At 46.1% G+C, this 27,239-nt stretch overlaps 1 protein-coding gene across 1 annotated transcript in view; it reads left to right on the top strand.

Moving 5' to 3' along the window:
* The window catches only part of umad1 (UBAP1-MVB12-associated (UMA) domain containing 1), a 78,374-nt gene that overhangs the window by 28,985 nt on the left and 22,150 nt on the right, over positions 1 to 27,239 (top strand). Inside the window, exon 3 of the mRNA XM_038797523.1 lies at positions 17,112 to 17,218. Within this exon, the coding sequence (XP_038653451.1) occupies positions 17,112 to 17,218 (107 nt within the window). The remainder of the gene's footprint in view (positions 1 to 17,111; positions 17,219 to 27,239) is intronic.

Raw genomic sequence — 27,239 nt, 5'->3', positions numbered from 1 at the left:
TTGGACAGGGTGGAGAAGTGAGCTTGGGTGACATACCCTTTCAGAGGGTTGGTGCAGACTCAATGAGCTGACCCTTTCGGAGGGTTGGTGCAGACTCAATGGGCTGAATGACCTCCTTCTGCACTATAGGGATTGTTGTTTACTGTTTTTATTTGTGAGGATACAGGAGATAAATTTATTAAAACAACCTTTGAAAAGAAGCAAGTTATTTGTTTTTATTGTAGTTCATCAACCAGAACATCTACATTTGCTGTCAGTCATTCATCATGGTTGAACGAACAGCCGTTTGGTTAGTGAAAGCTCCAGCTGCACCAGTTTCAGTTTAAAAACAAAATCACTAGTAATCAAGAACTTCTGCTTTCATGTTTTTTATGTACACCGAAAGCATCTCTTTGCTCAGTAAGGATGTAAGGACATTTTCTAGCTGAAGTTGTGTGACATAACAATACAATATAACCAACTGAAAGTTGGCATCATTAATAAAAATAATTTCTTGACTAGTTTCTGAAATGTTCTAGAATTATTAAAAATGTTTTCTTATATGTTTCGTTAAACTCCTTGTATAAATTCATCAGGGAAAAGTCACATGGCCAATTTCTTTTCAAGTAAATCAAGTTGTAGGCTCAAAAGCTTTTATATGAATCCAATTGCCTGTGTTTGATATTGTCAATGTTCTGTGAAACAAAACAAATGGTGCTGATACAAACCTTTCTCCTCCCCAATGCGCCTACACAACACACACACCAATCTTTTTAATGGTTTTCAGCACAATAAGGAATTACGTACGACACCGTATTTTTGTTTTGGAAAATTCAAGTATGATGCAAACTAATGCCAAAATTAAATTTCAATACATTCGGGGAGATGCTAAAGCTATTACAATCTAATGAGTGGGTTCTTTCAGGGGGTAGCAGATGAGTGTGAGAGGTGTGGGCGGGGGCCAGCGAGTCATGCGCACATGTTTTGGGTTGTGAAAAATTGGGAAGATTCTGGGTGGGAGTGTTCGCGGTCTTAGCCAGGATAGTGGAGGAGAGGGTGGACACTTTGGCAATATTTGGGGTTTCATAGAAGCCGGAACTCGTGGAGAGGAGGAAGGCCGATGTCATGGCCAATGATTGCACGGCAACGGATTTTGCTGGAGTGGCGGTCGGCATCGCTACCGGGGTAGCAGCATGGTTGGGTGACCTGTACGACTTCCTACGGTTAGAGAAGATATAGTATGAGTTAAGGGGATCAGCGGGGGAGTTTGAGAAAAAGTGGGGGATGTTTGTGACCGTGTTTGAGGAGGAGTTCGTTGGGGGGGTGAAAAAGGAGGAAAATCTGTACAAACTGTATAGTTGATTGTCGGGAAGAATGTTTCCAGGGGTGTTTATTTGCTGTAATCTACTTTGACACAAGTTTGAATAAAATGCGTTTTTTTAAAAAAAGCTATTACAATCTTCTCTCAAAAGAAATTGGGTTCATTCAGTAATTTGAATTAATCCATTTTTGTGAAACAGCATTTCAGACATTTTATGCTTAAAATTCAAATTAACTGATAAATTGAGCTAAATAATATTGTTTAAACAATATTATTCACATGCGTATGAACATTTTGCATGGGTTCTAATGCCACACGGTAATTTCAGTATGATCTGAAGCTTCTGATTGAACATTGTACAAACAAAGTAACATAAATTGACAATTCACAAGCAATTTTAAAGGTGCAGTATTTCCATGCGTTACACTTTTTAACTAAAATTCAGTCCTAAAAAATTTAATGGATTTATGCAATTTTAGACATTACAGAGCACAACATCATAGTCCAATTCTGAGCTTTATGAATATTTGAAATCTAAAAAATTCTTACTGCCCTATTTTGCTGCCTCTACCCAGAAAAACTTTTGTGAACAAAAGTTCATGCAAGTGTTTGCATTATTGGACCTTTTGTTTGCAATAATTGAACATTAAGTCTAGAGGGATTTCTTGCAGTGCTTCGTTTACTTCAAATGTTAAGCATCTTTGTTTTCTTCTTCTGGTTGCTAGAACACAGCATGTCTAATCTTGCTGGGTACTGGAGCATTTTAAAAGAAACTCGCAACAAAAAGGTTTGCAATAATTCAGTGTTGACCACACTTATTATTTCAATGATTAAAAGTATATTTATTACTTCCAGTTACTGTTTAGTACAAATATGGTTTTAAAAGCACATGTGTCTGCATGTTTCTCGCACTCATCGAGGGTAGAGATTATTGAATAATTTCATTCAGTTTCAGGTATTGAGATTAACATTCCGCTCCACTTAATCACAAAAACTGACTCAACTAATATGTTTAATTTGTGTTTGTGCAATTTTATATTTCATCATGTTGATCCCCTGCTAGTGTTATGAATAAATATCAACAATTTGAGAAAGGACAAGAGGGAGGGTGTTTTGTATTAGCAGCTAATGATGTTTTTGAAAATGTCTTCATATTCTTACATTTATGGAATATTTGAAAGATCTGACCGAGCAAGCTTCAACTACAGTAGCTATAGCGCAGGACTAAAACATTAATTTTTGACATTTCTAAATCTTAATTTTACAGGAATTTAAAGATGTATGGACAGGAATGAAAGTAGCTTCATGCACAGATACCTCACATCCAGACATTTTTGTTGTGATTGGGGAAACATATGCGTTAAATGTTCAAATTATGTTGCAAACAAATTGCTCCTAAGATTTCCACATATATCTATTAAATTTGTAACGAAAATCTGTAAAACACATGTCCTAATGTCCTATTGAGAACAACTGAAAGACTAAATGTTGATACTTCGTCTGCTCCAGCTATTTCTGAAAACCACAGTGATCATTGTAATTGGTATCCAAATAATTAACTTTATTGGATAACCACCCGATTACAAGAATTTATCCCTGGCCCTTCCTATTACTCAGCTGCACATCATCTGAAAATATAATATATGGCTGCACAATATAGACTAGCTACAAGCAGCTCCACCTCACAACCGCCTCTCCAGACCCCTCCTCTGTTGATCTGCTTGTCCAACATCCTGTATTGGATGAGTAGAAATTTCCTCCCATTACATATTGAGAAAACATCAGCCTTTGGTCCCTACTGCAAACTTTGTTCCTTATCCACTAACTCTCCCTGTCTGAGGCTGAATCCGGCCCCTCAAAATCTTCCAATCCTTTTTTCTACCCGGGGCAGGCTTCTGATCCCATATCTTTCATCACCGAGAGTACCTATGTCCAAACACCATAACCTGGCCTATCTGAGCCCTTGCCTCAGCTTGTCAATTGAATCGAGAAGCAGGTGAGGAGAAGACAGATGGGAGGGGTGGAAGGGCAGGGGATAGGAGGATGAGGGGTGGGGTGGAAAGGAAAGTACAGATAATCGCTGAGGAGTGAAGAAAGATAGGGTTGGGGTGAAGGGAGATGGGGAGCAGGGTATGGAGAGAAGATGGAGCAGGTGAGGGAAAGAGGGGAGGAGACCAGGAGGAAAGGGGAGAGAGTAGAGCAGGGTAGGAGGAGAGCTGATGCTGAGTGACATTTTATAATAGGCAAGTCCATAATCAAGATCACACTGACCTCGCAATTTAAAGGGCAGCTTTGATGTGAAAACATGCAAAACCTAATTTTTTTTTTTGAAGTATTTAAGGGCCGGGATTCGCCGAAGTCCCAGCCAAGTGTTGACGCTGGTGTCAAAACTGGTGTGAGCAACAGCGGTGTCAAAAGGCATCCAGGCGCAGTCATTCTCAATTTCTTCGAGGGCAAGAACAGTGCCATTTTGCTCCTGCGCAAAATGCCGGCACGACACTGCCGGCGTGGGTCTGCGCATGCGCGTCACGGCCTTCTTCGCGCTGGCCCTGGGCAACATGGCGGAGCCCTACAGGGGCCCGGCACAGAGGAACCTAGGCCCCTCCCTGGAATTAGTGCTCCCGCCGATCGTTGGCCCCCAATCGCGGGCATGGCCATCGTGGAGGCCCCCACATCAGGACGGCCCCCACAGCCAGAACGCTGAAGACCCGCCGGGTAGGACTACACGCGAACGATGCCGGTGGGACTCAGTGGTCACTTGGCCCGTCAAGCACGGAGAATCGCCGCAGGGGCCGCTTTCAACGGCTCCCGACCGGCGCAGCGGTGACCGCGCTGGCGCGATTGCCGCCAAATCTTCGTTTGCTGGAGAATTGGTGGCCCGATGTCGGAGCGGCGTGGCAGGATTCGCCCCCCGCCCGCCGATTCTCCGACCCGGCGCAGGCTTGGGAATCCCGCCCAAGCTGTCTACTTGTTCAATGACACATTTTATAGGTATATTGTGATCCTAGTGAAATGTTAATATCGAAGGTTGTATGATTTACTGACTTAATTGCTGCACCAAGAGCTCACACTACAAACATGAGTGCAAAGCATTGCACATAGATGCTTCTAAAATGTTCAGTTATAGCTAATACCTATCTATCCGTGTGACAATATTTTGACATCACTCTCCACATGCGATTAAAGAGATTGAGGCTATTCATGGATGCTACAGTTAGTGATTGCATATGTTTGATCCATTTCAGTTTTTATTCTGGTGATTTAAATATTTTTTTCTTCTCTGCTTAAAAGAAGAAACCAAGCTGAGCCAAAGTTAGACTATGCAGACTGCATAGACTATAAAGCTCGAGTAAATTTCCACATTTATATATTACATGAATTACTGAGACGCAGTGTTGAATCCTCGAGAAGCATCCTTAACCTTGATTTTTTTTTAAACAGGACTTCTATGCCTCAACACTGCTGATGCTAACACATCGTTAAATAAAATATTTTTCAAGAAATTTTCCATGTTAGCCAGCTGAGTTAACTTTTTGGAAATTATTTTAAATGTCAAGGGGAGGCAGGTTAGGTGGGAGTTCAAACCGAGAAAGTGGCATTGGATTGGAACCCGATATGACCATGCCCTTTCTTGGTTTAACCTGGGAATGTTTTCAGGCGAGTGGGGAACCCCGATGGAGCTGCCAGGTAACTAACTAAAATATTCAAAGAGCCAGTTAACTGAATATTTAACACCGCATTCTGGCCTTTAACTGCCAGCACAAGGATTTCCAGAACAATGTGGAACTTGTCAGGGTCAGCAAGGAGGGACAACAGCAGGACCCCATTCAACAATGAAACTGACCTGCTGGAAAGCCTTTGAAGAATTAATTCTCAAAGCTTGTGGCAGACTTGGATAAAGGCTTGTGCTTGCAGGATTTTTTCTGGGAACCTGATTGGTTTGAAGATCATTTTCAACATTTTGAAAGTACTTTGGAGACATGCCTCAATCTTAATTTTCCACATTCTCCCCGTGTTTGCTTGGGTTTCGGCCCCACAACCCAAAGATGTGCAGGGTCGGTGGATTGGTCATGCTAAATTGCCCCTTAATTGGAAAAAATGAATTGTATACTCTAAATTTAAAAAAAAAAAATTCCTGCAATAGCAGTGGGAAGATGTTGGACACCCTCCATGATGCATTTCCATACAATTTTTGGCAGCCTTTTCAGCTCTCAGGCCATCTCGTATGGGCTTGGAATATTCTGTCCAAGGTGTAAAAAGCCAGCCCCAGCAAAGTATAAAACATGGCATTTGTAAAATTTTAGATGAAGCATGTTGCCTGGCATGCAGGGTTGAGTCAAAACTAATTTGATTAGCCCCCAAATGTTATCACTAATTGTTGAAATTGAAAAATGTTTTAACTTGTGTTATTAATTGACATAGAAAAAGGAAAATTCAACAATTACACATCTGTAAAAATTGGTTACATTTTTCAAATATTTTGTTTTGATTGTGTCATTTATCCTTCCTAGCTGTTCAAGTAAGGTCAGTGGAAATCCGTTGTTTTGGAATTTCTCTGAATTATTCACAATTAAGTTCCTGGACATTTGAGTGAAACGTTTCCACAGTTAAGATTCCAGATTACATATCTGCACTAAAAGCAGGGTTTAAATTTTGGAGTTGAGTCTGACAACAATTCTATTGTCAAATAACCCTCCAAAATTTAAAGCGAGACAAAGCCATGATTGCCCGATAAGCATAATGCAATGTTATCAATTTTGCTGAATACCTGTTCATATAGATTTGTAGCTCGCTGAGTTAAAGTGACATCTGCTATATCATTCCATGAGCCCTGTACAAAATGCCCATTTCTCTCAAAACGGTGGGTAAGGAATTTCCAGTGGTGGTCACACAAGGTGGCTACTGCCTGGGGTTTGGGTTTTTGGCAATTTCTGCAGAATTAACGGGTCATTTTTCTGAAGAGATTGGTACAGTTTGACAGAATTAGATCCTGTCTGGCAAGTGATGTCTGGGGGGTACAACACAAGGCATAAGGTAGGTAAGGGATCTTCGGATGATTGAGACATTGGTGGACTTCTTGTCAGATGAATTTAGGAAACAGGACCAAGCGGTTGCTGAGGATCTGATGAAGGCGATTCACCTATTTGTGAAATCTTGGACTGGTTGGATCAGCGGGTGGAGGTACAGGGAACAATGATCAAAAAGGTGAGGAGGCACTCGATGATCACTGTGATCGGATTGTCTCTTTGGAGGCAGAGGTGGTGTTCCTGGTGAAGGAGCAGAAGGCATTAAAGGCCAACATCAGTGATCTGGAAAATTGCTCCAGACGACAGAATTTAAGAATTGTTGGACAGCCGGAGGGCCTGGAAGGTATAAGCACCACTGATTACATTTCTAAGATGTTTGTAAAGTTGGTGGGAGAGGGGGTCTTCTCGACCCCTCTGAGTTGTATTGGGCCCATTGTTCACTGGGACAGAAACCTCGATTGGGGGAGCCACCACGGATGATCATTGTCCATTTCCATAGGTACTTGGATAAGGAGCGGGTCTTGTGGTGGACAAAGGACAATGGAGAATGTAGATGGGAGAACCATCCCATCAGAATATATCAAGACGTTGGGGCAGAGTTGGTAAGAAGGCGCTAGGCCTTTAATAAAGCTACGGCAGCCTTATAATGAAATGAAAATTGCTTCTTGTCACGAGTAGGCTTCAATGAAGTTACTGTGAAAAGCTCCTAGTCGCCACATTCTGCCGCCTGTTCGGGGGGGCTGGTACGGGAATTGAACCCTGTTGTTGGTCTGCTTTCAAAGCCAGCGATTTAGCCCTGTGCTAAACTAGCCCCTGAGCAACGTGCGTTTTGGGATGGTGTACCTGGCTCATCTACGGTTTACCTTCAGACAAAGATTACTATTTTGGCACGCCAGTGGAAGCAAATGACTTTGTTAAGAAATATAGATCAGGAGGAACTGGAAGGGTTTGAGGACCATGATAGGTTTTGTTTGAGTTCTTCTGTACTTGTACTTTTTGTGTGGGATGGTTGTAAAGTGGGGAAGGTCGTGTTATGGGGCTTGTTGGTGAGGATCATATCTGGGTGAATTTGGGGGGGTTTATTGTATTGCTGGAACTGTTTGAGGGAGGGGATTTGGGTGTAGCTCTCTGTTTTCATCCTATAATGTTTGGTATTAAAGTTGGGTATGAGTTGGGGTGCTCATTGTTGATCCATTGTGTGAGAGACTTTCAGTTTTACCTAAGATGGGGATCACCCTGCTAGCAGTTTTGGTAGCTAACGGGAGCGGAGTGGAGGAGATGCATGCTGCTGGTTACCTATTGGGGGTTTTCTTTTGTTTCTTAAGGTAACTCGCTTAGGTTTTTTGTGTTTGTTTGATGGGGGAGGGTTTGGTTCTCGGTTGGTTGTTTGTCTTGGGGAGTGCTGAGTAGTGGGGCAGGGAAGGTGTTGGAAGGGGTTGGTAGTTTACTGACAGTGCAGGTCCCTTTGTTTTTGAACTGGCTTGACGGGCGTGATGGCAGCCACTTTATGTGAGCCTGGAGCTGACACAGGTCGAGACTCTGCAGGATTACCTCAAGGGGAGGACTGAGGCTCCCTCCCTGTCTGATTGGTTACATGGAATGCGAGTTGGTTAAATGAAACTTTCAGGTGCTGTTGTTTTCTTTGCTCACTTCCAAGATCATCCTATAATGCAAAGGTGACTGCTGGCTTCTTTTCTCTACTGCAATCCATCTTAAACCCTCTGTCATATCTCCTCCACCCTCACCATCATAATAATTGGAGGAGACCATGGGTTTGCCACTAAGATTGGGACCACATGATTAGCTGTTTTTCTCATTGTTTTCCTTTCCCTTAGCCCACTTGGCTAAATTTTTGCTGAAGCTCCACCTGTCATAGCCCTGAACTTATATTTTTCTGTAAATTCTCTCCTACCTCTCCTCATCCCCTCTGAGTTCATAATGTCTATGAAATGAAATGAAAATTGCTTATTTTCACAAGTAGGCTTCAAATAAAGTTACTGTGAAAAGCCTCTCGTCGCCACATTCCGGCGCCTGTTCGGGGAGGCTGGTACAGGAATTGAACCATGCTGCTGGCCTGCCTGGGTCTGCTTTTAAAACCAGCTATATAGCCCTGTGCTAAACCAGCCCCTATGAGACCCACCTCCTGCTTCCTTGGCCCTATTGCTGCTTCCCAATCAACTTCCCTGTTAGCTGACATTTGTAGTTTTTTCTTCAGATTTTTCCCCTCCTTCAGATTTACTATCATCACCTGCAAATAAAAACAATCCTTCATCCCACTGTCCTTGCAAACTATCACTCCATCTCCAATCTTGCTTTGGTCTCCAAAAGGCCTTGATTATGTTGTCACTTCCCCAAATCTATGCCCACCTTGCCTGGAATTCCATGTTTGAACCCCTCCAATAACGTTTCTATTCTGTGACAATACTGAAACAGCTCACATCAAAGTCACAAATTACATCCTATGTGACTGTGACAAGGTAAACTATCCTTCCTCATCTTTCTCGACTAATGTGCAGCTTTTGAGAGGGTGGATCATGCCATCCATCTGTAATACCTCTCCATTCCGAGGTTCCCACCTGCTTCATTATACCGGTGCCACAGGAGAACCAGGCAATGTGCCTGATAGAACTAAGTTTTGATACTCGAGGGATTTGGTGAAAACCTACAACTAAGACTCATGGGCTGGATTCTCCGCCAGTGGGATGCTCTGTTTTGCCAGCAGCCCGGGGGTTTCCCGATGGCTTGAAGCTACCCCACAAAGGGAAACCCTATTGACCAGCCGGCATAATGGTAAAACAGAAATGTGGCGCAGCGGGGTGGAGAATCCAGCTTCATGTTTTTGAGAAGTATGTGTATATTCAGTCTGATTTGATCTTACAAAGGTATGCACACGATACTAGAATGCCATTCATTGTCATAGAAGCAGCCAGAGAGGGAAGTCCTGCTAGACAGAGATTAGTCAAGTTTCAATCTCCTCAGACAAAACCGTCAAAGAGATCAAGTTCCAGTACCTTTAAAAGATGCACACACAGAGGTACAAACTTGAATACAATACGGTCATACTGCAGTAAATTCCATCCAATCTATACTGATAACCTTATCAGCTAATTGATGGACATCTAGCTGGGCAAACCAAAGACTGGGTCTTCCGGGCAAAGAGCCAATTAGAAACAAAGCAAGGGTCAACCCAAAGATACGCATCTCGTTAAAAGAGGTGCCCAGAATTGTTTTATCGAAGTATAAGAAATCGTGTATCATCAGCTGCACTGCCAAACATTAAAGTCAAACTATAAGTTTACTATATTCCCTATATACACACGACTGTGGCAAAATTTGGCTCCAACTCCATCTACAAGTTTGCTGATCACACGACCATAGTGGGTCGGATCTCGAAGAACAGTGAATCAGAATACAGGAGGGAATACAGAAACTCATGGCGTGGTGTAACAACAGCAATCTCTCCCTCAACGTCAGCAAAACTAAAGAGCTGGTCATTGACTTCAGGAAGCAAAGGTATCATACACATCCCTGTCTGCATCAATGGTGCGGAAGTGGATATGATTGACAGCTTCAAATTCCTAGGTGAGCACATCAACAATCTGTCCTGGTACACCGACATCGACGCTATGGCCAAGAAAGCACAACAGTGCATATACGTCTTTAGGAATCTAAGGAAATTCGGCATGTCCACATTGACTCTCCAATTTTTACAAATGCACCATAGAAAGCATCCTATCTGGCTGCATCACAGTTTGGTATGGCAACTGCTCGGCCCAAGACCGTAAGAAACTACAGAGAGTCATGAACACAGCCCAGTACATCACGCAAAACTGCTTCCCATCCGTTGACTCTGTCTATACCTCTCGCTTCCTTGGGAGAGCAGGCAGCATAATCAAAGACCCCTCGCACCCCAGTTATTCTCACTTCCATCTTCTTCCATGGGGCAGGAGATACAAACACGCACTAACAGGTTCAAAAACAGCTTCTTCCCCAATGTTACCAGACTCCTGAATGACCCTCTTATGGACTGAACTGATCTCTTCACACATCTTCTCTACTGAGTAATACTGCACTCCGTATACTCACCTGATGCCTGTGCCTATGTATTTACATTGTGTATTTATGTATGTCCTATGTTTTTTCATGTATGGAGCGATCTGTCTGGACTGTACACAGAACAATACTTTTCACTGTAGCTCGGTACACGTGACAATAAATTCAATTCAAATTGAATCCATTATTGTCCGGTGTCTCAACTCCCCCACTGTTGCTAATTTTCTAGGCTGCTTACTTTATATCCAGCACAGTGGTTGGCACTTTTGCCTCACAGGGCCAGGAACTCTGGTTTGACTACTGCTCTGGGTGACTCTGTGGTTTTTGCACGTACTCCCCGTGTCTGCGTGGGTTTCCTCCGGGTTACCTCCCCAGTCCAAAGCTGTGCCGATTAGGTAGGGTTATGGGATAGGGCGTAGGTGTGGGCCTAGGTGGGGCACTCTTTCAGAGGGTCGGTGCAGACACAATGGACCGAATGGCTTCCTTCTGCATTAAGGATTCTATGAGCAAAGGTTCCCTCCATTTAAATGTTGGAATACTGAAGCCATTGTCTGGGGTTGCTACTACAAACTCTGTTCCCTAGCTACTGTGTCCTTCCCTCTCGCTAGCAACAGTCTGACTAAACCAGTTTGTTCTCAACCTTTGTCATTTTTCTAAAATTTAAAATACCCAATTCATTTTTTTTTCCAATTAAAGGGCAATTTAGCATGGCCAATCCACCTACCCTGCACATGTTTGGATTGTTGGGGGTGAGACCCACATGGGGAGAATGTGCAAACCACACGGACAGTGACCTGGGGCCAGGACCCTGGTCCTCGCCACAATGACGCAGCAGTGCCAACTGCTGCACCATCATGCCGCCCACCTTGGTGTCATATTTGACCCCATGATGAACTTTACCCACATATCTGTGCCAACACTGAGGCAGCCTATTTCCTCCTCAGTAATGCAGCCCAACTCCAGTTTTGCCTCCGCTCCACCCTGCTCGATGCTCTGGTTTTTGGAGTTTAATGTCCGGTTTCAGGGACAGTTTTTGAACAAGCTGGTGCAGGAACTCATAAGGTGGGGAAGTTGGTAGTGGCACGGAGCAGATCAATATTTGAAGAGTTTTGACTTCCGGTGGCGGATATGAAGGAGTAGGTGGCTCCTGCTTGGGTCGGAACTTTGGACCTTTTTCCCCGAATTTTTTTTTTTTTTTCTTTTTTTTTGTCGGATCTGTAGTGGAAAATTGATGTTGGACGCAATTGTGAAGAAGAATCCTACATCAATGCATGGCGAGGCGGACCAGGTATGCTCACAAAAGAACAAATAGGCGAACGGAGAAGGCTTGGGCTGAGGCTGAGGGAGAAAGCATGGCGGAGGACCGGAGTTCTGGCTTGACGACCCAGCGATCGACGAAGCAGTTGATGCAGTTTATACAGGAGAGCTTGTGGGTGACCCCACCCCCCAAGAGCAATGGTGGTGAGATTCCACAGGTACCTTGACAAGGAGTGCATTCTACGGTGGGCCAGGCAAACGCGGAGCTGTAAATGGGAGAACAGTGACCTGCGTATATATCAGGATCTGAGCGTGGACCTGGCCAGGAGAAGAGCAGGGTTCAACCAGATAAAATCGACCCTTTTTCAGAAGAAGATAAAGTTTGGACTACTGTACCCAGCCCATCTTTGGGTTACACACGAAGAGCAACATTTCTACTTCGTGTTGCCCGAGGAAGTGATGGATTTTGCGAGAAGAAAAGGGCTGGGAGCGGACTGAGGTGTTTGGACTGAAATTTGTTGCATGTGTTTTCTTTTCTCTTCTCTTCAGCTTTTTTCCTTTAAGCTTTTGTCTTTGGATGTTAGTTGTAATGCCTTTTGTATTGTGTTGGGGTCTGCAAACAAGCTGCTTGAGTTAAAATTTGCATTTGCACTGATAGGGGATGGAGGTGTAGATGTTTGATCTTTTTGATTTTCTTTGCGTGTTTCTTTTGGGCAATTGGGTTGAGATTGTTTACGTTTGAATATGTGTGTCCGAACCCGGGGGGGGGGGGGGGGGGGGGGGGGGGGGGAGGTGGGGTGGTTGTGGGGGGGAACAATAAGTGGGAAAATGTCTGGCGTCATGGGCGTGTACCACCAAGCCAGCTGGGCGGGCTAGCTCACGGAAGCGCAGTGGGGGGTGAGCACGTGGTCTGCTTGTTGGAGGGGACTGTGAGTATAGTGCTATTACTAGGGGAGGGGGAGGAACGGTGATGGCTGATCGGCGGAGGGTGGGTGGGGGGGGGGGGGGGGGAGGACGAGAACGAGAAGCCCCCCCCCCAAAAACCAGGCTGATCACATGGAATGTGAGGGCTAAATTAGCCGGCTAAGAGGGCACGCGTGTTTGCGCATTTGAGGGCACTGAAGGCGGATGTGGCAATGTTGCAGGAGACGCACCTTAAAGTAACTGACCAGGTCAGAATAAGGGAGAGGGCTCGCGATCCTGATTAGTAAGCTGGAGGGAATGCCGGTGGTACTCGTGAATGTGTACACGCCGAATTGGGATGATGTGGAGTTCATAAGGAGGATGTTGGGGATGATCCTGGATTCGCATAAGCTGGTTATGGTGGGGGGACTTCAACACAGTCATTAACCCAGGGCTAGACCGATTTAGCTCAAGGACAGCAATAGCAAAGGAGCTAAAGGGGTTTATGGAGCAGATTGGGGGGGTCGATCCATGGAGATTTTGGTGGCCGAGAGTGCAGGAGTTTTCCTTCTACCCGCACGTGCATAAGATGTACTCCCGGATTGACTTTTTTATCCTGGACAGGGCTTTACTGACGGGGGTAGTGGACACTGAGTACTCAGCAATCACGATCTCTGATCATGCCCCACACTGGGTTGACCTACAGGTGAGCAAGGAGAGTAGCCAGCTCCCGCACTGGAGGCTGGACGTGGGACTTTTAGCTGATGAGGAGGTGTGTGGGCGGCTGACTAAATGTATCCAGGACTATCTGGAAATCAGCGACATGGGGGAAGTTTCGGCTGCGGAGATCCGGGAGGCGCTGAAGGCGGTGGTTAGAGGGGAGCTGATCTCGATATGGGCCCACAGGGAGAAGGTAGACAGAGCAGAGACGGACCGACTGATAAAGGAAATACTACAGGCCGACAGGAGGTATGCGGAGACCCCAGAGGCAGGGCTTCTCGGGGAACGACGGAGGCTACAGGTGGAGTTTGGCTTGGTTACTACAGGGAAGGCGGTAGAGCAGCTGAGGAAGGCGAGAGGGGCGATCTATGAATATGGGGAGAAAGCCAGTAGAATGCTTGTGCAGCAGCTTGGAAAGCGTTAGGCAGCCAGGGAGATTGGGAAAGTAGAGGACAGAGATGGGAACCTGGTCGGAGATTTAGCTGGGGTCAATAAGGCGTTTGAGAAATTCTACAGCAGGCTGTATGAGTCGTAACCCCCAGCTGGGTCAGAGGGCATGAGGCAATTCTTAGGGGAGCTGAAGTTCCCGAAGGTTGATGAAGACTTGGTAGAAGGGCTGGGGGCCCCGATTGGGTTGGAAGAGATAGCAGACAGGCTGAAGGCCTGCAGTCGGGTAAAGCCCTGGGACCGGATGGGTACCCCGTGGAGTTTTACAAAAAGTTCTCTGGGATGCTGGGGTCACTGCTGATGAGGACATTTAATGAGGCAAGGGAGAGAGGGGTGCTTCCCCCGACGGTGTCACAGGCCACTATCTCATTGATCCTGAAGCGGGATAAGGACCCGGAGCTATGGGGGTCCTGCAGACCGATCTCCTTATTAAATGTAGACGCCAAATTGTTGGCTAAGATCTTGTCCTCAAGGATTGAGGACTGCATCCCGGACGTGATTGGGGAGGACCAGGCGGGATTGGTTAAGGGGAGGCATTTGGCGGCCAACGTAAGACGGCTGTTGAATGTTATCATGATGCCCCCAGAGGGTAGGGACATAGGGGTAGTGGTCACAATGGATGCAGAGAAGGCATTTGACCGGGTGGAATGGGATTATCTGTGAGGTACTGGGGAAGTTTGGATTTGGGCGGGGCTTCATTGACTGGGTCAGGCTGCTGTATCAGGCGCTTGTGGCAAGTGTTCGGACAAGCAGGCTGACATCAGACTATTTTGGGCTGCACTGTGGGACGAGGCAGGGATGCCCCCTCTCCCCGCTGTTGTTCGCACTGGCCATAGAAGCGCTGGCAATTGCGTTGAGAGCCTCAAAGGGCTGGAAGGGACTGGTACGGGGGGCGGGGAGGAACACAGAGTCTCCCTATACGTGGATGATCTGCTCTTGTATGTGTCGGACCCATTGGAAGGGATGGAAGAAATTCTGGGGGATTTTGGCCGTTTTTCGGGTTATAAATTGAGCATGGGAAAAGCGAGATATTCGCGATCCAGGCAAGGAGAGGCGATTGGGGGAGCTGCCATTTTAGAGTGCTGGGGGAAGCTTTCGATACCTAGGCATCCAGGTGGCGCGGGAATGGGAACAGCTGCACAAGCTTAATCTGGCCTGACTAGTAGACCAAATGAAGGAGGATTTTCGGAGGTGGGATGTGCTCCCGCTGTCACTGGCTGGAAGGGTACAGATAGTGAAAATGACGGTTCTCCGAGATTCCTGTTTGTGTTTCAGTGTCTCCCCATCTTTATTCCTCAGTTCTTTTTTAAGCGGGTTAACAAGGTGATCTTGGGCTTTGTATGGGCGGGTAAGACCCCGCGAGTTAAAAAGGGGATGTTGGAGCGCAGCCAAGGGAGGGCAGGCCGGCACTCCCGAACTTTAGTAATTATTACTGGGCGGCGAATATAGCCATGAATAGGAAGTGGATGGTGGGGGAGGGGGGTGGGGAGGTCGGTGTGGGAGCGAGGAGAGGTGGCATCTTGTAAGGGCACTAGTTTTGGGGGCATTGGTAACGGCGCCTCTGCCATTCCTGCCAGCACGCTACTCCACCAGCCCCCATGGTGGTCACGACCCTGAGAGTCTGGGGGCAATGGAGGAAACATGTGGAAGCAGAGGTAGCATCGGTCTGGTCCCCAATTTGCAATAATCACCGGTTTGCCTCGGGGAGGTTAGTTGGAGGGTGCTGGAGATGGCAGAGAGCAGGGATCGAGAAGATGGGCGATATGTTTATAGAAGAGAAAATTGAGGGAACTAGAGGCGAAATTTGAACTGATGGGAGGGAATGAATTTAGGTACCTGCAGGCACGAGACTTCCTACGCAGGCAGGTCTCAACTTTCCCGCTCCTACTACCAAGGGGGATACAGGATAGGGTAGTTTCCAGAGTGTGGGTGGGAGAAGGAAGGGTTTATAAGGAGCTTATGGAGTCAGAGGAAACGCAGACCGAGGAGTTGAAACACAAATGGGAAGAGGAGTTAGGTGGAGCGTTAGAGAATGGTCTCTGGACGGATGCGTGAGCAGAGTCAACACGTCCACAACATGTGCCAGGCTCAGCCTGATACAGTTTAAGGTCGTTCACCGGGCTCACATGACAGTGGCCTGGATGAGCAGGCACCCAAAGGTGGGAGGGATGTCTTCCGTAGGTGATTGGGATGACCAGACAGGGTTCGAGAAAGGGAAGGCAGTTATTCTCGAATGTGAGGAGGTTGCTGAATGTGATCCTGTCTCCAGCGGAGGGAAAGAAGACAGGTGGCACTGGATGAAGAGAAAGCATTTGATAGTGTGGAGTGGGGTTACTTGCTGGCGGTATTGGAAAGATTTGGAATTGGGCCGAGATTCAGGGCATGGGTATAACTGTTGTACAAGGAGCCAGTGGTGAGCATTCGCACTAACAGAATGAACTCTGGGTACTATGCTCCGCACCAGGGTATGAGGCCAGGGGTTCCCTATGTCCCCACTGTTGTTTGCACTTGGCCATAGCGCTAAGGAGATCGGGGCTCTGGAAGGGGATAGATTGGAGGGGGGGGGGGGGGGGGGGGGGGTGGGAACTTTAAAATTATACTTGATCTGACATCAGTTACTGTTTGTGGAAATTAGTTCCAAATTTCTGCCACCCTTTTAGAAGTATTTCCTAATTTTACTCCTGAAAATTATAGCTCTATTTATTGGAATATGATCCTGAAAATATACTCCTGAAAATTATAGCTCTATTTATTGGAATATGATCCTGAAAATATACTCCTGAAAATTGTAGCTCTATTTATTGGAATATGATCCCTAGTCCTAGACCCCCTAACCAAGAGAAAGAGGTTCTCTCTATATGATTATATATTTCTGTTACTATCATGAATATGTTGATCAAATCACCCCTTAATCTTCTAAATTCCAGGGAATACAACCCTTGTTTGCAAAGTAAAGGGAGCTGGTATTTTACCTCCCCCACCCCAACTAACAGTTCCACCTAAAATAGGTTCTTCAGCGTGACTTGTACAGCAGGTGAATAGCAGTGAGCATATAATTTTTTCCAATTAAGGGGCAATTTAGCATTGCCAATCCACCTAACCTGCGCAACTTTTGGGTTGTGGGGGTGAAACCCACACAGACACGGGGAGAATGTGCAAACTCCACACGGACAGTGACCCAGAGCTGGGATTCGAACCCGGGTCCTCAGCGCCGTAGTCCCAATGCTATCCACTGCGTCACATGCCGCCCTTGCTCTCGCTTGGTTTGCCAGCATACTTTGTTCCAATGAGACAATTTCAGTGTTTAGCCTCAAATCATTTGTATGTTAAACTAACCTTTGTCAGCAAAACCTAGCCATATTATGGAAAAACTAGCTTATACTTGTTGATGTATTTCCTTGCAGGAGAAACAGCAAGTGAAAGACAAATGTTGCAGAGTCCTGTGCCAATTGAAGAGGTGACGAGCTCATGCTGCCAATCAACTGAAGTACAGGATATTCAACAGATGATGGTACTCGTTTACATTCTATTTACAGGCAATAAGAGGGAATTAATAAAATCATTGTATAAATAAGGATTGTAAACATTTCCAGATCCTTTGATATTCAATTTTTCCCATGACGTGTGTATTTGAAAATCTATTCTGCTTTTGCATGAGGGACAATAATATAATGTAAATATCATAACGTATATGCAAAATAAAATTGGAGCATAGGTCATATAAATTTATTTTCATTTAGTATTGCATTTATGGAAATCATTTAATATTTATGTGTGCTACTCTGCTTTGTGAACTCATAATTATTCATGTTACTCCCCACCCTTTCATTGTATGCTTTTAGAAGAAACCTTGGTAACCCTTTTAGAAAACCTCATCTTTAATGAACTGGCTTTGTAATGCTTTCATGAATACATCATTTTCTTCCCATTCCACCCCCACAATCACTACACCCAGTGTTGTGTTTTCTACATGCATAACCATAAACTCCCAAGACAAAGTTATAACAGCAGCAAATAAGCCTTCAAAATCAAGCCAGTTTGATAAAATTAAAGTAAAATATGCAGAGAAATTTGAGATGAAATTTTCAAGTCATCTTTCTATTTATCATTCTCGTTGTAAATTAAGGAAAATTAGTATTAATTGTTTGAACTTGCATACGATAGTTGATCCCTGTCCGGACTTGAAATGCGTTGATACTTGTTCTAATTAACAGCTCAGAATTATAATTAAAGTGATTGCATGTAAAAAAAAAAGTGGGGTGGGGGACGAGTTTGTGAGGGATGTGCCGACACAGTGGTTAGCACTGCTGCTTCACAGTGCCAGGCACTTGGGTTCAATTCTGGCCTTGGGTGACTGTGTTGAGTTTGCACGTTCTCCCCATGTCTGCGTGGGTTTCCTCTGGGTGCTCCCGTTTCCTCCCACAGTCCAAATATGTGCAGGTCAGGTGGATTGGGCATGATAACATTGCCCCTTAGTGTCCAGGGATGTACGGGTTAGTGTCCAGGGATGTACGGGTTAGGTTACAGGGATGGGCTGGGGAGTGGACCCGGGGAGGGTACTCTTTCAGATGCTCAGTGCAAGCTTAATGGCCTCCTTCTACACCCTAGGAACTCAATGGTTCTAATAGCTTTTTTTGCCAAACCACTTTTTCACCTTTGGCTGGATTTATTTTCCTTGTATTTTGGGAAGCACCTTGTGACATATTAACGGAACAATATCAATGCAAGTTTTTGTTGTGTCTCCACACTTTAAGGGGGTGGACCCAGTAGAACTTTGGGTACAATTGGCGATTCTGGCACAAATTGTGCTCTTTTTGGAAAGCTCTTTGCATGTTCCTGAATGCATGAACCAGTACATCTGAGGTGTGTTTTACAATGCATTTTCTTTTAAGATGTTCTGCTTTTAAAAATATTTATTATATTTAAGAGTGGTAACTGATAAAGTTTAATTAATGCATTTGAAAATTGATTTCTCACTAAAGTTATCATTTAAAATCCATATCTGAATCCTCAGGGTGTTTAATGTGTAATACAAGTCCCCACTCTCTTGATGGAGCCCCTCCGTGCCCTGCGGGATCCTTGATGTGTTTGGCCTTCCTGGCTCTACCACTACATCAAGGTGTCTCCCTAGGATGCACATCAGAGGTGCAGGCAGTCAGCTGCTTTCCTCGTCACATGGCCGATGCCCCTGGTGGACGTCCTCTGGGAGCTCTGAGGCCGGTGGGCCCCGGCGCACTTGTCGACTGCACATGTACAGCCGTGCCACCCTGTCCCATGTGCTTACTGTGAGACGCGGCCTCATCAGAGGGGTGGAACTCGGAGGAGCTGGTGGCCAAAGTCGTCACTCCAGAGGAGGGTCCGGGATGGCACTCAATGCCCCCTCCTCCCACTGGGTGCCCATAAGGCTCTGGGGTTCACTTTGGAACGGAGGGGCAGCTGGTTTGAGCTCTGGCTGCCCCTTCAACATCTGGTTCCGCCAGCCCAGAGGTTTCCCATGGTCCGCACCATCGTGTTGACGCCCACGGTAGCTCCTCGGTGACTGGGCCATGCTCTGCAGTGCCCTCGGCAATGCCCACCTGCGTCTGGGACAAGCTCCCGCAGCGCCTCGGCCATTCCCATCTGAGAGCCAGACATGTCCTGCAGAACCTCATCAAGGTCAGCCTGGTACTGGCTGACAGCCATAAGTGAGGCAGATATTCTGACTGGAACCTCAGCTATGGCCGTCACTGACTGCGCAAAGCCCTGGACACCTTCACTAATGGTGCTGACGTCATGCACCAGGCTCTCCGCTGACATCGTGCACCAGGCTCGGCCTCGGTGCCACGTATTACCGTGGATCTGCTAGAGTCAAGCTGACATCTCCCTCTGAATGTCTCGGCTGCTCCCTGTCATCTCCATCAGCTCCGGGTAACTCTATTCCACAGGTTTAGCATCAGGCTAGAACCCAGCTGGGTCCTGAGATCCCGCAGACCTCACCTGATGTAGATCAGCAGCAGTATGGTGCTCACCAGATTGTGCCCATGAAGCTGGTCCACTAATGTTTCCTGCCGAGGTGCGTGTATCTGCACTGGTGGAGAATGGGGATGACAGCTGTGCTGCGACTACCACGGTGGCATTCTCGGAGCTCACCTCCACCGTCGTCTCCTGGGAGACTGGAGAGGGTGCCAACCAGGATGGCCCGGCTCTGTCGACTGGAGGACCTGCGGGATAATGGACGTGTGGTCAGTGGGAGGTATGGGTCAATCAGTAAGGCAATAAATAACAACTCCCATTTGACTGGTCTTCTGGGTGGAGCCCGGTGGTTCCTCATCTTTGCGGCGTCCGCAAGCCTACGCTCTGTCCTCAGCCAAACCGGTCACCTCCAAGGCAGGTGGTGAGGATTCTTGGGTCTGGCACACCTCCCCCAGTCTGGGCGCTCACCTGGCGATTATGGGAGAACTTTTCCTGAGGCAACACAGAGAGGGCATCGTTAGCCACACACGTGGTTCAGTGGTGGGAGTGAGTGGGTATGTGAAGGGAGGGTTAGGGGGTTGAAGGGGAAGTGGGGTGGAGGGAGAGTTTGGGGTCGCATGGAGAATTGGGAGGTGCATGCTCCCGTAGAAGTGGATAGATTATGTGGAGTGGGTGGGGGACATTAGTGTCTACTTACTCGAGCTGCCCGGTGTAGGTCGTTGACCTTTTGTCAGCACTGGAGGCCAGTCCTCCTGGTCACAGCTGTCGTCACCTCGTCCCAAGCAGAACTGGCTGTCCGATGGATAGCACTCCGGAACCCTCGGGGGAACAGGACATCCCTCCTAGCCTCCACTGCGTGTATGGGCCTCCCTAGGTCAGCATCCCAAAATCTTGGGGTTGGTCTCTTCGGCGGCATTATTGTGAGCTGGCTGAGGTTTGCTGAATATGTGCAGCTTAAGTGCTGCTTGACCTTGTTCGCGGTGGGCTGGCGAACGCGGTGCCTGCGAATTGGCTGGTGAGCCTTCATTTGCGGCGAGAACATAAGAACTAGGAGCAGGAGTAGACCATCTGGCCCTCGAGCCTGCTACACCACTCCATAAGATCAAGGCTGATCTTTTTGTTGACTCAGCTCCACTTGCCCGCCCGCTCCCATAACCTTTTATTCTTTTACTGTTCAAAACTCTATCTACTTTTGCCTTAAAAACCTTTAACGAGGTAGCCTCAACTACATCAATGGGCAGGGAATTCCAGAGTCACGATCCTTTGGGTGAAGAAGTTCTTCCTCAACTCCATCTAAATCTGCTCCCTGTTACTTTGAGACAATGCACCCTGGTTCTAGTTTAATCTGCCAGTGGAAACAACCTCTCTGCTTCTATTCTATCTATTCCCTTCCTAATTTTATATGTTTCTTTTAACTCCCCCCTTATTCTTCTAAATTCCAATGAGTATAGTCCCAGTCTACTTAGTCTCTCCTCATAAACTAATCCTCTCAACTCAGCAATCAACCTAGTGAATCTCCTCTGCACCCGCTCCAGTGCCAGTACATCCTTTCTCAAGTAAGGAGACCAAAACTGTGCACAGTACTCAAAGTGTAGCCTCATCAGCACCCTATACAGCTGCAACATAACCTCCTTGCTTTTAAATCCAGTCCTCTAGCAACGAAGGACAACATTCCATTTGCCTTCTTAATTACCTGCTGCACCTACAAACCAACTTTTTGCAATTCATGCACAAGGACACCCAGATCCCTCTGCACAGCAGCATGTTGCATTTTTTTTACAATTAAAATAATCCATTTTGCTGTTATTCCTACCAAAAATGGATGATCTCTGATTTACCAACATTGAACTCCATCTGCCAGACTCTTGTCCACTCACTTAAACTATCTATATCCCTCTGCAGACTTTCAGTGTCCTCTGCACATTTGACTCTACCACTCATGGGGCCTCGGTAAGTTGAATCGCGTTGCTGGCCTCGCTGGGCCAAACGCCGGGAAGCTCATGGCAATTCCCTCTTGCTGCAACATTTAGAAATCTTTTGTCCTTCGTTTCCTTGTGACCAGAAGATTCAACTTAATTTTTGGAGCATTTGTGGAGACTTACCAGTGGTGTTTATTCACCCTGGGATTGTTGCCAGTTTTGTGGATGGAGCCTAAATATTTCTAAAACGGGTGCAAGGGATTGTGGGAACTCAGACGGAATTACATTGAGGCTTCAAATTCCATGATCCTTTACACCTGCCTTGTTGATACAAAAAAATTGATTAATGGAACAGAAACTTGGGGCCTTGATTTTTAAAGCGAGGGCTGTAAAGCAGAGCTGCAGGAATTGTAGAATTTAGGCTTACCCCGGTTAGCTTCAAATCTAGGTGGATCAGAGAGGGTGCCATATGCATATCGCACTTTCCCATTGAGAGAAAGAAGTTTCCTTTTTTTGATGAGAAGTAATCTTGATGCAATTTTGTCAGTTTGATATATAGCAGTACAATATCTAGCAGCTTAGCCAGCAATTGTTTAAAAATTGTTTAGATTATTTACAATTTTCTGAAGAAGCCCTTTGGGCTCATTTCATCGCATTCGTATGAGCTGCCATACAACTTGAGTCTTGAAATTACTGTTGGTGATATTAACAGACAGATGTTTAATGAGAACTGGATGCCACTGAATTCGACATATAAATAAAAGAATCATGCGGATAGAGTATAAATGAGGGTCCAATTCAAGGTTTGACTTTCCAATGGAAACGCATCACATTGCCGCTCTCTGTAAACCTTGAGTGAAGATACATTAGATTTATAGCTCTTTTAAGGCACCCATTAAGCCTCAATGTGGGAGGTGAGTGCAGTAAGAATCCTGGCTTGTGTGCAAGCAGTGATGTTGGGTCTTTAAGCCCTGGATTTCATGGAAATTGGGTAATCAACTCAATGCAACTGAAATCCATAAACAACATTAACATTTAAAAAAAAATAATTTACAGGATGGGGACATTGCTGGTTAGGCCAGGATTTATTGCCCATCCTTAGTTGCCCATCAGAAGGTGGTGGTGAGCGGCCTTCTTTACCCATTGCAGTCCTTGATGTGTGAGTACATCCACAGTGCTGTTAGGGTGGGAGTTCCAGGATGTTGCCCCAGAGACAGTGAAGGAACAGGGATATATTTCCCACTCAGGATGATGAGTGATTTGGAGAGGAACCTCCAGGTGGTGGTGCTCCCAAGTATCTGCTGCTCTTGTCCTTCTAGATGGTAGTGGTCGTGGGTTTGGAAGGTGATGTCTAAGAAACCTTGGTGAGTTGCTGCAGTGCATCTTGTAGATGGTACACATGGCTGCCGCTGTTCATCGGTGGTGCAGGGTTTGAATGTTTGTGGAAGGGGGAGCAATCAAGCGTGCTACTTTGTCCTGGATAGTGTCAAGCTTCTTGAGTGTTCTTGGAGATGCACTATGCCAGGCAAGTGGAGAGTATTCCATTACAATCCTTACTTGTGCCTTGTAGATGGTGACCAGGCTTTGAGGGTCAGGAGGTGAGTCACTCAGCGTAGGATTCCTAGCCTTTGACCTGCCCTAATAGCCACAGTATTAATAAGGCTAGTCCAGTTCAGTTTCAGATCAATGGTAACCCCCAGGATGTTGATTGTGGGTGATTCAATGATGGTAATGCCATTGAACATCAAAGGGGATGGTTAGATCCGCTCAAACGCAGCGGTCTGAAGTGTATTTGTGCACAGGAATCTGTGCTGGCGCCTCTGTTGTTTGTAGTATACATAAACAATTTGGAGGAAAATGTAGCTGGTCTGATTAGTAAGTTTGCGGATTACACCAGGTTGGTGGAGTGGCAGATAGTATTGAGGATTGCCAGAGGATACAGCAGGACATAGGTTGGAGACCTGGGCAGAGAAATGGCAAATGGAGTTTAATCCAGACAAATATGAGGTAATGCATTTTGGTAGATCTAACATAGAGAGGAAATATGCAGTAAATGGCAAAAACTCTTGGGAATATAGGGAGTCACAGAGATCTGGGTGTACAGGTCCACAGATCTTTGAAAGTGGCAACACAAGTGGGCAAGGTAGTCAACAAAGCATATGGAATGCTTGCCTTCATTGGACACTGCATCAAGTATAAAAATTGGCAATGCTACAGTTGTATAGAACCTTGGTATGGCCACACTTGGAATATTGCGCACAATTTGGGTCATCACACTACCAGAAGGATGTGGAGGCTTTGGAGAGAGTGCAGAGGAGGTTTACCAGGATGTTGCCTGGTCTGGAGGGTGTTAGCTATGTGGAGGGGCTGAATAGACACGGACTGTTTTCATTGGAACCACAGAAGGTGAGGGGCGACCTGATAGAGGTCTACAAGATTATGGGAGGCATGGATAGAGTGGATGGGCAGGCACCAGGGTGGAGGGGCCAGTCATTAGGGGGCATAGGTTTAAGGTCCGCGGGCAAAGTTTTAGAGGAGGTGTGCGAGGCAGGTTTTTTTTACACATAGTATGGTGAGTGCCTGGAACGAGGAGGTTGTGGAAGCAGATACATTAACAGCGTTCAGAAGGCATCTCGACAAATACATGGATAGGATGGGTACAGAAGGATACGGCACAAGGAAGTGCTGAGGGTTTTGGCCAAGGGTGTTATCATAATCGGAACTGGCTTGGAGGGCCGAAGGACCTGTTCCTGGGCTGTATTTTTATTTGTAGGAGACGGTCATTGCCTGGCATGTCTGTGGTGTGAATGTAACATTTTAGCCACCATCCTTAAAAGAAGCAAAAGTGTCAACCTAAAAAAAAAAGTATTAACCCTAATTTTACCTCATTGGCAGCTGGCACCTGACATTCCAGTCCTGGGTTTCCTGTGCGTTGCTAATGATGTGCATGGAGCATATGAAAATTATATAAATTATATAATTTCTCCAGGCCCGCCGACCAGGTCCAACGCTCACCTCTCCGCAGCGGGGAGATCTGTGCTCTCTCTCTCTCTCTCTCTCTGCGACTGTGGCGCTTTCTCCTGGGGATGGGGACAGAAAATGCACAGTGTGAGGCAGTCGGATGCAGGCAGCACGGGGGAGGGGGGCAGCTAGTGGCCTTGTGTACAGGGCACCCAGCCATGGCGGGTGGTATGAGTCCTGGTATGTGGTGCAGGGTGGGGTGCAAGCAGGCTACTGGTGGGTGTGGTTCGGTCGCCCTCTGAGTGGGAGGGGCGTAGGTTACAGGTGTGCGGGAGTCTGAGGGTTGGTGCCAGGGGCTCGGTGCTGGTTACTCGCTCTGGTCGTGCGACCATTTACGGCTTTGCTGACTGGTCCTGCCAATGGGGCCCACAGGCTCACGGCCTCTGCCACTTCCGCCTAGGACCGATATACGGCGGCGGGTGGCAGCCTCCTTTCCACCCCGGGAAACAGGGTGCCTCGCCTCCCTTCCACAGTATCCTGCAGGGTCTCGAGCTCTGCATTGGCAACATGGGGCGCTGCTGTTCCTGCTGCCATCTTTTTGGCTGGAATGAGTATGTGTGGGGAGTGGAATGTTTATATGTGAATGCATCTGTCAGACTCTCGATTACCAATCCCGACCACAGCGAATTGGATGCCGTTATGCATCGGAATTGCACTTTTTCCACGTGGCACCGATGCTGGCCCATTAACGAATCCTGAATTTCTCCCCAACCGGTGCCGCTTTCAGGGATGTAGAACACCACCGATTCACTCTTGGCATCAGCACTTAGTCTCTGAAACGGAGAATCCCAGCCCAGGTCTCTCAAACAACAAAAGCAGCAAATCAATAGACAATCTATTATGGTGGTATTCGTGCAGGAGATAGTGATTTAGATCCACAATTGTCTAATCTAGATATAATATACAAAATCTCACACTCCCAATAGTTTTTAAAAAAAGAATAGCTTGTACTTAAACAGTGCCTTTCACCTCCTTGGTACTTCCTAAAATGCTTCACAACCCAAATGCAACAAACATAAAATCTCAAACAGAAAATTATATAAATGTTTAGTCTGTTAGTTGGGGTAGACATTTTGTCAGGACAATGGGAGAACTCCGTTGGGATCTTTGACTTACTTGAATAGAGCAACGCGTCTCACTTCGATATCCTCCAAAACAAGTGTCGGTAACAATGTTTCACTCTGTCAGAACTACAGAAAAATGTATTTAAATATTGGATAAGGGCATAAACCCATAACTGCGTGATTTAGAGAAGACCTGTGCACTCATGGTTTAAGATTCCTGCTTTAGCTTCATAATATATGTTTCCTGTTATCATTATGAGGACTAACTTCTTTATGTTGAATATTAGCTGATAGTATTGATAGCAATCATTTCTAGGCTCAAAGAAGTATAATGATCAAGTTTTATTTGATGAAAGGTCAATGACCTGAAACATTGGACAAAATTTTAAAGTTCCTTGCCGGTAGATTTGTGGGTGGGTTTAGGGGGGGTCGTGGGCATAAAATTCCCTGAGTGACCCATCCTGCTGCTGTCCCACCCATGTTGAGTTGAGGCTCTTGTGTGCTTTTTGCCCAGCCCGATGCCTTGCTCAAGCTGCCAGCAAGTAAAGGGTGGCGACTCCCTCTAAGACCCTCTTTCCTCATGTGCTCTCTCTCTCTCTTACCGCCCCCCACCAAAAAAGGTCTGCCCAACTCCCTTTCCCCACCCGCTGGGCCTCACCTCTCCTCCGTGCATGAGACCCCATACTTACTATTGCTGGACAGGGCTTAAATCTGGAGACTTCTGTGGTCCCAGCTGTGGCTACCACTCCAAGTAGTGCTGCTAGCCAATCCGATGCATTTCCAGCCAAGCCTTCAGGTAAATCCTGCCACCAAATAAACTCTGTCCATTTCTCTCTTCACAAATGTTGCTTGAAGTACTGAGTTTTCCCAGCATTTTATTTCACTTTCCAATTATTTAGTGTTATTAATGTAACAAATGTCCCACAACACTAACAATGGGGGGGGGGGATGCCAAACAGTATGAGCATTAGGAGGTGCGAATGAAGGCATAATCAAAAGCTTTTTTCAATGTATGGGGCAAGATAGTAGCGTGGAGGCTTTAATGATATTTCCAGAGGATAGAACCTTTTTGTGTGGTTTACAAGTGCATTAAAGTTACTATTTAAAGAAGTTTCCTAGTGTCTGACTCACATATTTAATTTTTGGCTGAGCATAGTTACAGGTGGTCCCATAGCACTTTACAATATAATGTGCACTGTCACTGTAAAATTACATGTCCTCAAATTTCCTGTATGAAACACAAGAAAACCACAGGTATACAACAAAGCTCTTAACTCCCCACTTCTACTGGTGTTATTAACATTTTGAGATGTTTAATTGCCTAAAATGAAAATATATAATGAGACAGAATGCAGTGCTGTTGCTTCAGCCAATGTCTGGGGACCGTGATAGCCCTTTAAATACACACCAGGCTCAATTCAACTAAATGGGAACAAAGTCCCATAACGAGCACGCTTAGCGGCAGTCCTCAAAACACATGGCTATAAGATGCGACTCATGTTGTATAAGGGGCAACAGGGAACACGGGTGTTAAATGGCGTCCCGATCTCCAAGGCAGTAAACAGTCCCTGACACA

This window comes from Scyliorhinus canicula, chromosome 5 (genome assembly GCF_902713615.1).
Source record: "Scyliorhinus canicula chromosome 5, sScyCan1.1, whole genome shotgun sequence".
Taxonomy (NCBI): domain Eukaryota; kingdom Metazoa; phylum Chordata; class Chondrichthyes; order Carcharhiniformes; family Scyliorhinidae; genus Scyliorhinus; species Scyliorhinus canicula.
This window is presented reverse-complemented; position numbering and strand designations above follow the sequence as displayed.